General features: G+C 55.4%; 1 protein-coding gene across 5 annotated transcripts; it reads right to left on the minus strand.

Annotated features, from left to right (window-relative positions):
- Positions 1-2,231: 2,231 nt before the first annotated feature.
- Positions 2,232-18,090, minus strand: ZMAT5 (zinc finger matrin-type 5). 5 transcript variants are annotated; one of them, XM_074554064.1, is made up of 6 exons: positions 17,977-18,090; positions 11,921-12,146; positions 11,528-11,590; positions 11,025-11,105; positions 4,913-5,024; positions 2,232-2,456 (listed from the first exon to the last, which is right to left on the minus strand). In XM_074554064.1, exons 2-6 carry the CDS (start codon positions 12,045-12,047, stop codon positions 2,327-2,329), a joined length of 513 nt encoding a protein of 170 aa, XP_074410165.1. In that variant the 5' UTR covers positions 12,048-12,146; positions 17,977-18,090; the 3' UTR covers positions 2,232-2,326. The 5 variants fall into 5 exon arrangements, with proteins under 5 accessions (XP_074410165.1, XP_074410166.1, XP_074410167.1 ...); XM_074554065.1 differs by having other exon boundaries at positions 11,921-12,257; positions 17,977-18,081; XM_074554066.1 differs by having other exon boundaries at positions 11,921-12,142; positions 17,976-18,079.
- Positions 18,091-18,118: the final 28 nt, after the last annotated feature.

The following is an 18,118-nucleotide window of genomic DNA, read 5'->3' on the forward strand; positions in this document are numbered from 1 at the left end:
GCTGCCAGAGGACACGGGCAGAGCCCAGCGGGGCCGCGCTTGGCAGGGGCCCAGCAGCCGCTCATTTCCCTAAAAGCTTCCCGATAAATTACTCCAGCTCTTGCTCCAGCAAAGGCACTTTGGCTCAGCCTTCACTATTGGGCAGCAGCTCCTCACCCCCACCCTGGGGACAGTGAGTCCATCCCTGCAGCATCCCTTGGGATTGGGTTCCAGCCATCCCTGTGGGAAGGAGCCACAGCCCTGTCCTGCTTTGGGGTCCTCCTCCCGCAGCCTTTCCATGGATGAGCCCACAGGGGCTGTGTCCCACCCGGTGATCCATGGCATTGTCACCTCCTGCCACTGCTGTCACACACACCCTGCAGTTCCCAGCCTCCTCCCCTCTGGGAGTTAGGAGCTCATGAATCCACGATATCCTGCGGGTGATGCCGGGCTCAGCCTGTCAGCCACACATCCTGCAGTTTTGTGGGAAAAGCCCAACTTTAATGAATCCCCCCTGGCAGCCCCTCTCACCTCCCCCTGGACAGGCTGGAGCTCTGCAGGGAATGCTCCTGCTCTTGCCTTTCAGCCTTTATTGGGAATTTCTGCTTCCAGAGCAGCTCACCACCTTGGGAGCAAGGAAAAGCTGTGGCTGTTGTGTTTTACGCTGGAATTTTCATTTACAGTTGGGTTCCAGAGCTTGCCCTCAGAGAACTCTATCTAATTTAAGCTGGATCTGGGGAGCCCTGAAGTTTGGAAGTGTTGGGTAAAACAACCCCTCCTGGATCAGCTGGAAAACCCACCAGGACTGGAGCACACGGAGCAGGGATAGGCCTGGGGGCTGATCAAAGCACAGCTCCAATCAACAAGAGGAACAGGGAAGGATTTGGATGTTGACTGGGGAAAAAAATCCATGGAAGGGACTGGAGAGGGAGTTCCTTGATCTGCTGGTGCTGGTGGCCATGGAAGGTGTCCAGGAGCGTGTCCTGGCTGCCACCAGCAGAGCAGCCACTGTCCCCCCAGCCAGTGGAGCCCCTCAGCATTCCCCAGGACTCTTCCTCTGTGCCAGACTGGAGCACAGGGATGCACATCCAAGCTTGGAGCGAGCAGGCCCAGCTCCCACTCTGGAGCATCCCACAGCCCCTAAGAGATCCCCATTTCCCATTTCCTTGGGGGCAGGGTTCCCCTGCTCCAGGGACTCCCACCCATTCCCACAGAGGAGCCACCTGGGTGCCCTTATTAATCCACCTGTCCTGCAGGTGGAAGTGAGGACAGGACACGGGGCTGATCCTGAATCCTTCGAGCCCAAGCCCAGGGCTCCTGCCTGCAAGGATAAAAACATTCTCTAGTTGGACCTAAACTGATCCAGGCTGCAGCCAAGGCTGCTGTCACATCCAGTCCCTGCTCCTGTCAGAGCCACGTCCCAGCACGGGGCTGATGCTCCTGTGACAATTTGCCATCACATCCCTGCCCTGCTGGAGCGATCCAGGCAGGATTTGGCCACAGGCAGCTGGCTCCTGCCCGTGCTCTTCATGAATCTGGACCCACCACCTCCCTGCCCAGCCAAACCTGGAATGCTCTGGCAGTGGGCACAGCCCTCCTGGACAAACCTGCTGCCAGAGCTGCTTCCTGGGATGCTGCTGGACAGGATCCCCCCTTGCCCTGGAGCTGCAGCACCCTGCTCCCTTCCTGAGACAGCCAAGGGCCTCCCTCACACCACGCTTTACCAGCAAGGAGAGATGAATCAAAGTCTCTCTGTGGAGAAACCTTGGGGTATTTCCCCTCCTTGCCCCTCACCTGCAGCACAGCAGCAGCAGGGCTGAGGGAAGCTCCCCAGGCTCTCCATTGGGAGCTCCAGCACCTGGACCCAGGCAGGTCCCACCCTGAATTTATCAGGAACAAACACAGAACCAACACCTGAGGAAACGAAACATCAGTTCTAAAAGCCTGGGTCCTGCTCCAGCCTGGAACACAGAGCTCAGCACAGAGCCAGCAGTGATCTGAGGGGTTGGATCCCACCCAGGAACTGGGGAATCTCCAGCCTGGATCACAGAGCCCAGCACAGAGCCAGCAGTGATCTGAGGGGATGGATCCCACCCAGGAACTGGGGAATGCCAGCTCCAGGTGACCACAGACAGCCCCTGTGCAGGGCTGGAGCTGTGCTGAGCACAGATCCCCGTTCCAGAGCCAGGGGAGTGGCTCAGCCCAGGGGAGGCTGCAGGGCCAGCAGGAACACGAACACAACACACGGAGGCTGCAACGGGCAGGAGGAGGGTTTATTGAATTTAAAGAGTGTATAAATAATCCTGTCCCTTTCCCAGAGGCAGCCCCAGGCAGGCTCTGGGGTGCCTCAGCCCCACTGCAGGTTGGGGGGCACTGGCCATCCCCCGGGTGGGGGGGCCTGCAGGGATGGGGGCAGCTCCTGCACTGGTGGCCAGCCCAGAGGGTACTGGAAGGGTGCTGGTTTCTCAAGAAGAGCACTGTGAGGGGAGATGGAGAGGGATGAGGTGAGAAGCAGTGTGTCTGTCTGACACCAAGGCCATGCTGGGGGCTGGGCTTCCCTGTGCCCCCTCCAGGAGCCCCCAAAGAGAAGGGGCCAGCAGAGGAGGGGTTTGGTTAGCACCAAACGTGTTCATTCACCCCCCATCCCAAATCCAGCACCAGAACAGTTGTGTGATCATTCCCAGCATATCCAGGCAGCCTAACACAGTGTGTGCCAGAAAACTGAGGTGGGATCACTGAGGTGAGGGGTCTGGGCTGGGGGAGCAGCACAGCCCCCCGAGAGGGGCTCAGCAGGCCCAGCTGCCAGGTGCAGGGAGCAGGGCTGCTCCCAGCCCCTCCATCCCACTCCTCACACAGCTGAGCTGGGAGAACAAACAAACCCAGCAGATGTTTCTTTCCAAGCAGCCCAAATCCCAAGGCAGCTGTGCACTTCCCAAAGGACAAGGACCCCTCGGAAATGGAGGAGCTGCCAAAGCAGCGGGGTGTGTGCACCAGAGCACCCTTCAGCACAGGGAAGAGGCTTCTCCCTCACCCCACAGCCTGGGAATCACTCTGTCCCTGCCCCTCTCCTCAGCTTTACTGCTCGAGCCTGCTGCAAACACCACACTGGGATGAAGAATGCAGGAGCAAGAACCATCTGTCCCTTGCCTCCAGTTTGACCGGGGCACGTTTAAATTCATGGGAAACGTATCTTTTCCATTAATTCCCAAGTGCAGGAAGCTCATTTGTTCTCTCACACAAGCCCTGACAGCAACCTTGCAGCTTCTCAGGCCTCTACCTCCGATCCTGATGAATCTTTTTAATTGTTATGCCAGAAGAAATCTAATCAAACTCCTTTACATAACCCCGGGGAGAAGCAGCACCCTCCTCTCCCTGCGGGGCCGTGGCCCAGAGCCAGCTACAGGAGTAGTTTTCCAGGAGCATTTTCCAGGCAGCTAACACAGAGCAAAGTCACTTGGCTCAAGGTTTATCCCCTCAGGGGGGATTCTCCAGAGCCCAGGATGAGGCAGGACCATGAGGACACACACCAGCCCCTCTGGGCAGGGATATTTGGTGTCACTCCCCCAGCACTGTGGCTCAGGCACAGGTGGATGTGGAGCAGAGGAGATGCTGCAAGGTTGAGCCATCACCTAATGAGCATTTCCTGAGCAGCAGGACTGATCAATAGGCAGGATGCTGCCTGGGTACTCAATTCCCTGGGGTCTCATGAGCTACAAGTGCTCTATCAAAGGTTTACCTACAGCTGGAGCATTCTCAATGGCTGTCCCACAGGGATTCTCCAGTGGCCAGCAAGGTCAAGAATATTTCCTTTCTGAAGGTGTTAATGGGATCCCTCTCCTCTACCCACCCTTTTTCACACTCATGGAACTTGTGGCATCTCAGAAGCTTTGAGGCTTTGGATCCTTTTCTAATGGAAATCCATTCTCTATCATTTCCTTTGGAAATTGGCAAAAATCAATCCCATGAAATATGGGGCTGGAGGGCACAAGGGGAGCACAGAGATGATTGGGAGAGATGTTGGCAAGGCTGGAGAGAGGAAGGGAAGTTCCAATAGTTGGTGCTTAATTCCTGTAGCAGATGGTTTCTGAGCCTGCAGGGAGAGGGAGGCTGGAAAAAGAGCAACAATCCTGGAAATTTGTTCTGTGCATCTATGGAGGCAGCAGGGACCAAATTCTGAAGGTTTGAACATTCCTCTGGGTGTGACCAAGTAGTTCTAAAGGTCTGGAAATTCCTCTGGGAATAGTGATGGCTATCTTCTGTAAGAGCTGATCTATCCCATGTTCCAGGGATTCACAGGCAGGACAAACAAAATGGGGCAAGTGCAGGGGACAGGAATGTGGGCACCTCTGCAAGGCCAAGGGCAGCCGAGCTGAGGGACAGAACAATCCCAGAGCAACAAGCTCAGACAAGCACCAGAAGGAAGCTCCTGCCCAGTCCAAACACGGAGAGGACGGGAACAAACAGAGAAAGAACAGAAGAGAGATTTGGCACGTGCCCAAATGTCATCCCATTAAGCCTGCGGCACAGTCAGGTGAGCGAGGAAACAGCCAGTGCCCCACTCTGAATGGATCCTGTGAGGAGGAGCCAATTCCACCCTCCCTGGCAGGCAGGGCATGGGGGAGCTGTCAACAGATGAAAGCAGGCTCCTGACACTGAACCCTGGGCATTAATGAGCCAGCACAGCAGCAGCCCTGTCCTTCCAGGTGTGTCTGTGAGCCCTGCACAGAGCAAGGGCAGCTCTCTGCTGTGCCTGTTCCCAAAGTGTCCCCTGTGCACACATCCCTGGTGGGCAGGCAGGGCTGCACCCACACACAGGCCCCCCAGGAGTGCTGCCTGGGGGTGCTGGGAGCTCTGATGCCCTGCACCCTCCCCTGCCCCAGCCCTCCTGGGGGATCCCCTTGCATCCACACCTGGATACCCCAGCACCCAGTACCTGCTGCTCTGAGCTGCACTCAGCCTCTGGGCTCTCTTGTCCAGCCACTCCTCGATGGTGCCAGGTGGGATATCTGCTCCCTCCCTCTGCAGCTCCTTCAGCCTCTTCTCTCCTGCTTGAGAGAAAGATTGAGATCAGACAGGGCTGGATCAGAGGGAGGGCCATGAGAGAAAGGGCCACCAGACCCTTGTCCTTTCACTCCATTAAACCTGCTGCTCATTACCCTGCAGTTTCACAGGGTGGAGAGTGTGCACCATGCCTGGGCAGCCCCTCCTCCTCCTGTGCCCTCCTGCCATCTGATGCTTGGTGACAGCTGCAGCCAGGCAGAGCAGGGGACAAGAGCTAAACCAGCACGGTGGCAGTTTGGGCACTGAGGGGAGTCTGACATCTCCCCCAGGGCAGATCACCCTCATCCTTTCCTGGAACAGCCTCAGCTGGCCCTGAGCTGTTTCCAGAGCTGTGTCCCTCCAAGTGGCAGCAGCAAGGTTGCCAGCCCTGCCCTGTTAGGTGGAAATGACAGGGACAGTGTTGGGATCGATGCAGCCTTGGCAGCCCGGGCAGTGTGAACGGTTCCGGGTGCGTGTTCAGGCAGCAGACAGATCCCAGAGCTGCTGTCAGGGCTGCTTAAGGAGCTCCCTGCCTGATGTGTCCCCAACCCCTGCTCAGCCCAGGCAGAGCTGTCACCAGCCCAGGGGCAGACCCAGGGCAGAGAGAACCAGGGGACAAGTTCTTGTATTTAGAATGGTTGGAATGGTTTGGTTGGAAGTCACCTCAAAGCTCATCCTGTCCCACCCCTGCCACGATCAGGGACACCTTCCACTGTCCCAGGCTGCTCCCAGCCCTGTCCAACCTGGCCTTGGACACTTCCAGGGGCACCCACAGCTTCTCTGGGCACCCTCACTCCATCAGAGGGAAGGATTTCTTCCATAAATCACAGAATTACAGAATCGATCAGGTTCAAGAGAGATCATTGACTCCAACCTATACCTAACCTGAATGTCCCCTCTTCCCGTCTGAGCCCATTACTCCTTGTTGTATTTCTCGTGGTGGGTAGGAACGAGGAAGGAAACCAGTAGGAAACCTCTGCTATTTACTGAATCAAGATTTCAACCCCTCCAATCACTCTGGAAGGGCTGTGTGGGCAGATGCCCACAGGCACCCTGTGGGGAGGAGGGCACAGAGCCAGCGTGGCACAAACCCACAGCTGCCCAGTTAGCAAAGCTCCCCAGTGTCCCCAGCTGCAGGAGGGAGCTGGGGCTGGACAGGTCCAGCAGGAGTCCTGACACAGCCACACTCCTGCCAGCACACCAGGGACGAGGACACACTCCCAGTGATCCCAGCCTAGTGCAAACTGCCCACCTAACAGAGCAGGGAACTCAGAAACCAAATACTGGTGACAATAAAAAGAAAACAGAGGCAGCTGCGTGTCATTCCCTTTGCCCTGCTCGTCCATCCTTTGGGGGACCCCTGATCCCATGTAGGGATCAAGGCACCTGCAGCCGTGCCCCTCAGGAGCCTGCTCCACACCCACCCACCCTGTGTCACATGCTTTAAGGAAAATATTATACCTTTGCAGACAGAGTGTGAAATTAATAGTGCTTGGGCAGAGTGAAGGATCACTTCATCCTACTGGTGGCAACCAATTATTCATCTGCCTGTTGAATACTAAATCAGGATGGCAGGGATGTGCTACACAATGAGCAGCCAGATGGATAATTTGTCATCCAGCCTTTTCAGCTGCTGCTGCTGGCTGGGGTGACAATGTGCCCAGTGCCACCACAGAAAGCCTGCTGGGGTCTGGCTGCTGCTCTGAGCCCACCAAGAAGGTTGGGGACAGCAATGTCCCAGTCTCCCACAGCTGTTCCCAGGGATCAGAGCTACCTGGGGTCAGCTCAACCAGCTGGCCAGGTGGGGAGATGGGCAGGCAAGAAGCTCAGCCTGGAGAGCTGGGTGCTGCTCACACTCAGGGTTAGACTCATCTGGCAGCCTTGAGCACCTTATTTCCCTTTGTTCCATGTTCTTCCACCTCCTGAGCTCATCCCACCTCAGCAAGGGACAGACAAAGAGTGTCTGTGAGAAGCTTCAATGAGGCAGGGAAGAAAATCATGGAGAATCTCTCCCACCTCTCTGTACCACTGTGATTTCCTCTTCATCCAGCTCCCAGCCCCAACAGAGCACAGAGCATGAACAGTCCAAGCTTCTCTGCTCAGAGCAGGGAGCCCCAAGGTACCACAGCAGGGATGGAGTAGCCACAACTCCCAGCCAGAAAAGTTCACTGGATGCTGTGGAACCACTCTGGATTCCCACTGCCCCAAATGAGGCCCCAGATATCCACATCAGAAGGACATGCAGCTGTCTCCCTGCTCTCCCAGCTCCAGAGCTGCTGCTCCAGAACAGTCCAAACCTCAGGCTCAGAAATGTGGCAGCAGGGACAGGCAGCTCTCCAGCTCTGCCCACCTTGATGGTGTCCATGTCCCTCTGGAGCACACACATCCCATCCAGGGACACCAAACACACCCTGAAATTGGAAATACTCCCTGAATGCCAACAGCTATTCCTTTGGAAGGCCTTTACCAGCCCTTGCTCCCCACACATGCCCGTGCAGCTGGACAGATGTGAAGGTGCTTCCCCCTCCTCCTCCTTCTCACTGTGGTGTTTGCTTCAAGTCTGATTACAGCCAATTGAAAGAGCATCTGTAGTTGTGAAGTGCCTCTAATGATGCCAGAGCAGGGTCCACATTTATCTTCTCTCCTCATGGGTTTTATTCTCGACACTGGCACTGCTGGGTGAGATGGAACCTGCCAATATTTGCTGGGGGGTCACCCAGCAAGGCAATGCACAGGAAATCCCTCAGCTCCCACCAGCAAAGAGAGGAACATGAAATCCCTGGTGGATGATGTGGAAGCCCAACTGCCCCAGAGCACAAGACCAGCACCAGAGCAGGCTGAGATGAGGCTGAGGAGCCCCTGCAAGTGGAGCAGCCAAACAAGTGACAGCCCTGCAGCCCAGTGTGAGCACTCCTGCTCCCTGCCCAGTTAAACCAGTGAACTCCAGCCACCCCAGCAGGGCCCTCAGACCCTCATGGACACCCTGCAGGCCCTCCCCAGCCGTGCCCTCCTCTGGTTAGAGCCACCAGAGCCCAGGCAGGTCGATCCTGTCTGCACCAGGGACACGGATTAGCGGGGAGCCAATAACTCTGAGCAAGGAGATGGCAATTTGACAGTGACTTTTCCTGACATGACTGTACTTAAAATGACAGCCTGCAAGTGTCTGGCTGATGAATGATGCAGCAGATGCAGAAGGCTAATGCTTTGATGGGGGAACAGCTGGGAATATGAGCTCCCTCCCTGCTGAAGGTGTAAACTGTTGCTTCTTGATGAGGATATTCTACAGGGTGCAGAGATGCTGATGCCAAAGTAGGCCAGGCTCCAAGCTGTTCTAGAACATGGAATCATCCAGAAATTTTCCTACTTAGCCCACAAAACTTACACAAACTACAGGGTGAACTCCCAGCATTAAAAGGGCCAAATGTTAAGGATAATGTCACGTTTCCTTTGGCTGTGATAAAAATACTTCATTATCAAGGTGAGTTCACGGACACAGAGCTACCAATGCCAAATACTCACAGGGACTCAGGGACAGGTTCAATATTTACATGATAAAAAAAGTGTCATCACAGTTTAGATGGGTTAAAAAAAAAGTCAGACAAGGCTTTGCCTGCACCAGAGCTGAGGAAAGGGGGTTAAGCAGCACTGTGGGCCCACCAGGAATGCATCCCCCACCAGCCTGGCCAGCCCCAGCATGGCTCCCCCAGGCTTGGGAAAGCTCTGGAGCTTCCAGCCTCTCAGCTCATCTCAAATCCTTGATAACCCTTGGCTCCAAAGCCGCCAAAATCTCCCAGCTGGGTCAGTGAGAGGCAGCCTGGTGCAGATTGCTCCAATCCTGCTGGCTCATGGCTCAGAGATCCTGAGTGGGAATGCATGTGGGATATTACTGATGGAGGATCCTGTGTGAATTACATACCCTGCCACTACAAGCCTGCCCTCAACTCTGCCCTCCTCAGCCCCAGCACCTGAGACAAGGATGCTTTGGCAGCTGAAGGAGTGCTGGGATGTCCTCATGACAGTGTCTGATCCTTCCATCCTGTCTGTTACAGGCTGTCCCTCTCCTCTACCAAACCCTGCTGAGCCTTTCTCTACCCCAAATCCCTCCAAAGTGTCTGATCAGAGCTGTGTGATGCAGGAAACCACACCATGAGAGAGGTGAGCACTACTGAACTCTCCAACCAAGCACCCCCTGTCCCCTGGCCATCGCTCCTTCAGGGCTAATTGGTAAATGAAATGTTTGACTCAGGAGCACAAATGCAAGGTTTCCCAGTAATCTCCCTGGAATTGGCTCTCAGCAGCCAATCCTGCACTTACACCGACCCATTTGACACAAGTCAATACTCAATAACAAGTGTAATTGGCAAGGAAAGCTGCCGAAGCGCAGAGGAGCTGCCAGCGCTCCCTGCTCCGCTCCAGAGAGCTCCCACTGCTCCTGCAGAGCAGCCAGTGCCTGCAAATGCCAGAGGTGCCTGTGCTGCCACTCTGTGCACCCTGGGAGCCCAGCAGAGGGGTCAGGCACAGGCTCTGGCTGGAAGGTGGCTCTGGGAAGGGCTGGATCCCTCCCTCCCCACCGTGGCTTTATTGACTGCCAGCAGCGCTCAGAGATTGATTCAGAGGCACCTCGGGGGCTCTCCCTGACTCAGCACAGCCTGAACAGCTCTGTGTGCCTGCCTGCCTCCCCCTGAGCTCTCCTTCCCCAGACGGGATCCCTGTGAGGGCCAGCAGAGGCTCTGCCCCACGCACACCCCCCTCTCACATCCCACACTTCCAACACCTCAGCCTGGCTTTGCCAGACTCCAGGCAAAACAACAGCTGGCTGCAGAGAGGGTGTGGGCATGGGGGCTGCTCCAAGCTGGGCTGCACTGGGACACCAGCCTGGGGAAGGATTCCTCCTCTGCTCCACACTGTCAGGCCACATCTGGGTGCTGTACCCACTGCTGGGCTCCCCACTACTGAGACAATGGCACAAGCCAAAATATGGGAATTTCCATCAGGAATTTCTATTTAAATACTTAAAAAAATACACATTTTTATGAACCTAGTCAAACGCTGGATGAGGTCACCCACAGAGTCTCCAGCCTATTTGAAACACACTGGATGTGGCCCTGAGCACCCAGCTTGAGTTCACCCTGCTCTCAGCATGGTGAGGATTAGATGATCTCCAGTGGGGATTTCAACCATTCCACAAGCTCCCACCAACACCTCACTCACACTCCCTGAAGTGTCCAAGGCCAGGCTGGATGGGGCTTGCAGTGACCTGGTCTAGGGGAAGGTGTCCCTGCCCATGGCAGGGATGGAGTGAGATGAGCTCTAAGATCCCTTCCCACCAGCCCAGTCTGTGATTCTGTGATTTTCTTTACCCACCAAAGTAATGACTCCTGTGGAGAAAACAGAGCTACCACCTCTTTTCCCTAAAAGAAAAGTGGTTCCAAGAATGGCAGTCCCAGAATGAGAGAGTTCAGAAGAGCTCTGCAGGCTCCCAGCAGGGAGCAGCTGCCATCCACCCTCTGCCCACACTTCACTTCCCTCCAAAGCCACCCAAGCAGAGGCTGTTTCTGGATCCAGGACCCCTTTCACAGGACAGCTCTTCCCACCAGCTCTTCCCACGGGTGGCAGCAGCAGCTCCCTGGTAATAGCAGCAAGGTGGGGGGGAATCAAATCCATAAATTTAAGGGGATGTGATGTACCAGTGCCCTCTGCTGCTGACAGTTTTTATTCCCTGACTGAGCAAAACCCCGAGGGCTCAGGAAGGCCACTCCAAACTCTTGCTGCCAAGTGGTAGCAGCACTGCTCAGCTCCAGGTTTGTGTCTGTGCCAGCAGCTCGAGAGCAGGGAGCATATGACAAACTGCAGCCCTTCCAGGCTCACACAGCACTGGGAAGCAGGAGGGATTGGCTGGCTCTGTGCAGGCAGCAAGGGATGACAGCCTGCACAAGCCCTCACACTCCCTGCAGCAACTCCCCCTGCAAAGAGACCCTCAGGCATTGCCTGGTTGGAGCACTCACCTTGAACCTGGGCACTCAGCTTCTCCAGGTCCTGCTCTGTCATGTGGGAAAATCTGCAGTTGGACCCAAAATCACACTGTCCTGGAATGAAATAGTGAGAGTTGAAAATTCAGTTTCAAAATTCTCTAGATTGGATATTAGAAAATATTTCTTCACAGAATGGGTTGTAAAGCATTGGAATGGGCTGCCCAAGTCACCGCCCCTGGAAGTGCTCAAAAAAGTCTGTGGATGTGACACCTGGGGACATGGTTTAATGATGAACATGGTGGTGCTGTACTGACATTTGGACTCTGTGATCTTAAAGGTCTTTTCCAACTTTAATAATCCTGGGAAGAGCCAGAGTGCCATGAGAACCACCCAGAGGAGGTTCTTGTGCAAGCAAAGCCAGGCTCCATCACACCTGGATGCCAGACACAGGCCCAAGCCCCTCCCTCCAGCCCTGGGCTGGCTCTGCAAGGAGCTGCTCGAGCCCAGGCACTTCCTTCCACCTCAGAACTCTTCACCTGTTTGCAGAAACTTCCGACACGGTTTCTTGGTTTGCTCTTCCTGCAGGATGGCAGCAGCATCTGGGGAGACAAGGGATGAACCCAGGTGAAGATCCTTGGCACAGAAAATCCCATCATGTCCAGTCCCAAACTGGTCAGGGAGCAGAAGGAAGCAGTTTAGCCCATTCCCATTGCACTCCTCAGGCTGGCACCAACACACCTGGAACTGTGTGCTGAGGCAGGTCAGAGCCACACATGAGGGTTTCACCTCTGAGACTGCCTCATTCAGCAGCATCATGTGCTCAAATTGCTGGCACACAGAGTGTTAAACCATCAGTGCTGATTTATTTTCTCTTCCTCATCCTCCCCATCCATCCCAGGAAGGCAGTGGCAGAAGCTGGGAGCACCCACCTCGGAATAAGTCGTACCAGACTCTCTTGGCCCGCAGATGCTGCACCCCATTGAGGTGTTTCTTCCTGTTGTGCAGGTTGTCCTGGAAGGACCTGTCACAGTAGTCACAGAAGTACCTTTTGCCCATCTCTCTCCTGGCAAAACAGCATCAGCATGTCCTGGGGTCATCAGGCAGCTCCTGGGCGCCCAGCCATGGGAATGGAGGATCCAGGATTTACAGTGCCCGCTTCCAAAGGAGGAGAACTCAAATCACTCAGGGCAGGCAGGCAGAGAAAGAGGTGAGACCCAACAGTTTGTATCCTTGTCCATCACAGCCTGCTGGGGCAGGATCTGCTGCCTGTACATGGGAGAAAAGGCCTGATCTGCATTTATCTCTGTCACCCAAAGCAACAACAGCTCTGCTGGAAGGATTTCCTTCCCCCAGCTCAGAGCACAGGAAACAGAGAGGCACAGGCTGCAGAGACAGTGCAGCACAAACCCTCCAAGGTGCAGCACAAACCATCCAAGGTGCAGCACAGAGCACCCAAGGTGCACACAAAGCACCCAAGGTGCAGCACAAACCCTCCAAGGTGCAGCACAAACCCTCCAAGGTGCACACAAACCATCCAAGGTGCAGCACAAACCATCCAAGGTGCAGCACAAACCAGCCAAGGTGCACACAAAGCACCCAAGGTGCAGCACAAAGCACCCAAGGTGCAGCACAAAGCACCCAAGGTGCACACAAACCACCCAAGGTGCTGCACAAACCCTCCAAGGTGCACACAAAGCACCCAAGGTGCAGCACAAAGCACCCAAGGTGCACACAAACCCTCCAAGGTGCAGCACAAACCCTCCAAGGTGCAGCACAAACCCTCCAAGGTGCACACAAAGCACCCAAGGTGCAGCACAAACCCTCCAAGGTGCAGCACAAACCCTCCAAGGTGCAGCACAAACCAGCCAAGGTGCACACAAAGCACCCAAGGTGCAGCACAAACCCTCCAAGGTGCAGCACAAAGCACCCAAGGTGCACACAAACCACCCAAGGTGCACACAAAGCACCCAAGGTGCAGCACAAACCCTCCAAGGTGCAGCACAAAGCACCCAAGGTGCAGCACAAACCCTCCAAGGTGCAGCACAAAGCACCCAAGGTGCAGCACAAACCCTCCAAGGTGCAGCACAAAGCACCCAAGGTGCAGCACAAACCCTCCAAGGTGCAGCACAAAGCACCCAAGGTGCACACAAACCACCCAAGGTGCACACAAAGCACCCAAGGTGCAGCACAAACCCTCCAAGGTGCACACAAAGCACCCAAGGTGCAGCACAAACCAGCCAAGGTGCAGCACAAAGCACCCAAGGTGCAGCACAAAGCACCCAAGGTGCAGCACAAAGCACCCAAGGTGCAGCACAAACCAACCAAGGTGCACACAAACCACCCAAGGTGCAGCACAAAGCACCCAAGGTGCAGCACAAACCCTCCAAGGTGCACACAAACCCTCCAAGGTGCAGCACAAACCCTCCAAGGTGCAGCACAAACCCTCCAAGGTGCAGCACAAACCATCCAAGGTGCAGCACAAACCAGCCAAGGTGCAGCACAAAGCACCCAAGGTGCACACAAAGCACCCAAGATGCAGCACAAACCAGCCAAGGTGCAGCACAAACCCTCCAAGGTGCAGCACAAACCAGCCAAGGTGCAGCACAAACCCTCCAAGGTGCAGCACAAACCCTCCAAGGTGCACACAAACCACCCAAGGTGCACACAAACCACCCAAGGTGCACACAAAGCACCCAAGGTGCAACACAAAGCACCCAAGGTGCACACAGGAGGAGCTGGAGGTCCTGGGGACCTCTGACCAAAACCTCCATGAGCTGATACAAAAGAGAAAGGAAACTCCCCAGTGTCCACCTCTGCAAGGTAAGGAAGAAACTCAGTGAAGTTCATTTTATCTTCAAAACAGAAGCTGATCTCACCTGTCCTTCAGGTGGGAAGCTGCATTACAAACACTACAGGATACATTTCCTACAATCCACTGAGCCTCTTGTTTTTTCCATGGATTGCTCTCCTCATCCTCCCCAGCCTCTGGCACCAAGGTGTGCCTGCTCTGAGTACAGCACCAAGATCACAACAGAATTTGGGAGCTCCCACCTGTGCTGGGCCTGCCACTGTCAGTGCAGGTGAGATCAGCTTGTGTTTCATCCTTCAGGCACCTGTCCCCATCAGATGTCCCTGCTGGAGGTGCAACAAACACCCTGAAGGAGCTGCAAGCTCCCTCCTGAGGGATACAGAGGTACCTGGTGAATGGCAAAGATGGATGGACTGGGAGATAAACTCCTAAAGCAATTCTCCAGGTTTTGACACTTTGACAGCTGAATGCATTTAAAAAGTGGCACAGAGACCAGCACAAGAAATAAAGATTTGATAAATAAAATGGCTCCAGAATCAATCACAGCCCCCTGGCTGACTCCCCTGGCTCAGCACGAAGAGCAGAGCACCAGGAAACCCCTCAGAGCCCGGCGTGCCCAGCTCGGGCAGGGCTGCCAAGCCTGCTGCCAGACACCCATCCCAGCAGGAGCACAGCACCACATTCCCCTCCCTCCCCTGCTCCCAGGAACTGCTGCTTCAAAATCAAACCCCTGCAAACCTCTGAGGCCTCACACCACAAGTTAAAGCAAAGCTGCATTCCATGGGAAAACCTTCTGAGCTTTTTAATATTGGATTGAAAACTCCACACTGAAGGTAAAATGTTCAGATATTCCAAGTGAACTGGAATCCCTTTGAGGTTCCTTCCTTGGGACCCCAAATCCCCCATGCCCTGGGCTGATCCTGACCCAGCTCTGCAGGGCTTGAGGTCTGAAATCTTCTCCTCCAGCCCAAGAATCCAAACCCAAGCGCTGCTTAATGAGCACAGAGCCACAAATTCCCTCATCCTTTGCATCCCTGAGTTGTGCAGGTTTGCAGCACTGTGGTGAGGCTGCTGGAATTCAGGGGGAACAAAGCTTTTCAACACTGAAAAATCCCTGTTCCACATGTTATTCCATAGTCTCCCAAAGTTCCTGGTGACACAGAAATCTCCCTGTCTCAGCTGCTGGCTCCTGCACTCCATCTCTGCAGAAGAGAATGCTGCAGACAGGGAAAACAAATGAGATTCTGCAGTGGTCCCACACAAGTTTGCAGAGATCTCCCGGGGAATTCTGCCTGCGGAAGCCCAGCAGCAGCCAGCCTTTGAAATTGTATTTCAAACTTTCCCTTTCATCACTCCAACAGCAATAATTGCAGGAGCTCCTTCCCCCTCCTCCCCCAACAACCAGGGCAGAAAGCTCCTGCAGACTCCAGATCCCACATCCCACAGCTGCCTGCTCCCAAATTCTCCCAAATTCTCTGAGCAATTCCCATTGCAGGGGACAGAGGGATTGTAAAAAGCAATTAGAGAGGTATCAGATCCTCCCTGAGACTTTTCCCTTCAGTGATTACACCCAACACTCATCCCCATCTTTTCAAGGATTCCACTGCATGGATGCCAACTCTCTGCAACAGCAGCACTTCCCAGCACTCTGAGTCCAGAGGAGTCAAAAGCTGCTTCAGAGCAGCACCAGCCTATTTCCATCTCCCCAAACGGCTCCAGCAGTAAACAAAGAGCATTATTCAGCTGAAAACAGAGATGGCTCCTAATTAAATCCATCTCAGCCATTATAGAATAAAGTAAATGTAGCTGTTCTATAAAGAGCTGCCTCAGCCTGGCCGTTTCCTCTCAGCATCTCCAGCCCCTGATTTGCAACTGAATCAGGGCACTCAGACCTGGGCCCACCGCAGCCATAAACGCATCCAGCCAGGCTTTGTGCCAGCTTAAAAGTCTTCCTGAATAAATGCAAATTAAAGTAAAAAAAAAAAAAAAAACTCCAACAACCCAGGGCTCTATGTTGTATGAAAGTGTAACAGCAATGCTGTGCTGTGTCTGCTGGTGTGAGGCACCTCGAAGGTGACAGACAGGGGTTTGGGACAACTCTAGCTGAGATATCCTGGGCACCATCCCCATCCCACATTTCCCTGCCGGAGCTCCCCAGGCTGCTCGGTGCCAGCTGCGGATTCTATCTCAGCCCCTGGGGCGTTTCCCCGGGCAGAGGCAGGAAGGTGACCGGGAAGGGGCACGGGCTCCTCGGTGTCTGTGTCGCCACAGCGGCCCCGGGAGGGGCTGCCGGGCCCTGACCTCAATTTCTGCCTTCCCACAGCCCGGGCTCGGCGCCATTGCAGCCACTTCGGATCCACAGGCAGATGTGAGCTAATTAAATCCAAGTGTCAGCCTTCTGATACTCAGCTGCCAATTTAAATGGGCTCAGATCTGCAGGGAGACCTGGGATGGCAGCAGAGTCTGCCAGCACCTTCCCAATGACAGAGGCACAGATCCTGCTTTCCATTCCACCCAGAGGAGCCATGGAATGGTTGGGTTGGAGGGACATTAAAACCCATCCAGTGCCACCCCTGCCATGGCAGGGACACCTCCCACTGTCCCAGGCTGCTCCAGCCCCAATGCCCAGCCTGGCCTTGGGCACTGCCAGGAATCCAGGATGGGCACCCTGTGCCAGGGCCTGCCCACCCTGCCAGGGAACAATTCCCAATTCCCAATATCCCATCCAGCCCTGCCCTCTGGCACTGGGAGCCATTCCCTGTGTGCTGTCAGAGAATCATGGAATGGTTGGGTTGGAAGGGACCTTAAAGCTCATCTCATCCCAGTCCCTGCCACAGGTGGGAACAGCTTCCACTGGGAATCCAGAGCTTGATCAACACCAATCCCACCCCACACAAACCATCCTGGTGGCAGCAATTAATGGGCAGCTTTGGGAGGGATTTGTGTTAGATAATCCAGAGCAGTTCAATTTGAAAAATAAAAATTGAGTTTTTCTGAGCTCTGCTCTGTGGTGACAGGGTCAGAAAGGAGGGCATGGCTGGAGCTGGGCCAGGGCAGCTCAGGCTGAGCTCAGGGCAAGGCTCTTCCCCCAGAGGATGCTGGCACTGCCCAGGGAATGGGCACGGCCCCGAGGCTGCCAGAGCTCCAGGAGCCTTTGGGCAGCACTGCCAGGGATGGACAGGGTGGGGGTGTTGGGGGGTCTGTGCTGGATGTTCCCTGTGGGTCCCTTCCCACTAGGGATATTCTGGGGTTCCAGAGGGATAACACTACACAGGAATGTGCCAGGCACCTTCCAGGCTTCCAGAACAAGCAGAGGTCTTGTCCTAACCCAGAAAAATCTCACAGGTCCCCACAGTCACTGCATGAGGGAAAAAATATGAATAAATCAGGAGAAATTACTCTGCAGCCAGACCTTGTGCGAATTCTGAGGGGGTGGGACAAAACAACAGAGCAGCGTTGCTTGAGGGCCTGCTCTGGAACTTCATGGATACTTGTTTAGCAACAGTCCTGTGGGGAAACAGCCTCAGTGCTGGGATTCCCCTGACCTGCCCCTGTCTGCTCTGCCTTCCTAAATCCAAATTTACCTCTGGCCCTGGCACAGGGTGCCCGGGATGCCCCTGGATCCCTGGCAGTGCCCAAGGCCAGGCTGGACAGCTTGGAGCAGCCTGGGACAGTGGGAGGTGTCCCTGCCATGGCAGGGGTGGCACTGGATGGGCTTCAGGTCCCTTCCAACCCAACCATTCCACGATTCATGAGCCCCACACCTCTCTCCCACTTCCCTGACAGTGACACCAACCCCCTTTTGCAACTCCAAACCCCCAAAAACACCCCACAAACCACCCCAAATCGCGTCCCACCCACCTTCCGGGGGTCAGCTGAGGGCAGTGACCGCATCCTCCTTCCTGTCCCCGTCACCCTTGGCCGGACACCCGGGCAGGGCAGGGCAGGGAGGGCAGGGCAGGCCCGGGGTGTCTCTGCCCTCTCAGCCCTCCCGCCCGCTGCCCCCCGGCCCCAGCCCCGCCTGGGTCCCGCCCCAGCCACGCCGGGCCGGTTTCACCGCACAGCCCCGGAGCTGCCCAGCGGAGGCCACTGAGGACAAGGCGGGGGGGACGGGACGAGCGGAGCCTCACCGGGACCCCTCACCGGGACCCCTGGTATCCCCACACACTCACCCACCTCTGGCCAGGCCCGCGCCGCGCTGCCTACAACTCCCACAACACCTTACGGCAACAGCGCATGCGCAGGTCACAAACGGCACAAAGCGCGGCCTACAACTCCCAGCATGCTCACGGGCACTCGCACTCTTTATAAATAACAG

This window comes from Zonotrichia albicollis, chromosome 18 (assembly GCF_047830755.1).
Source record: "Zonotrichia albicollis isolate bZonAlb1 chromosome 18, bZonAlb1.hap1, whole genome shotgun sequence".
NCBI lineage: Eukaryota > Metazoa > Chordata > Aves > Passeriformes > Passerellidae > Zonotrichia > Zonotrichia albicollis.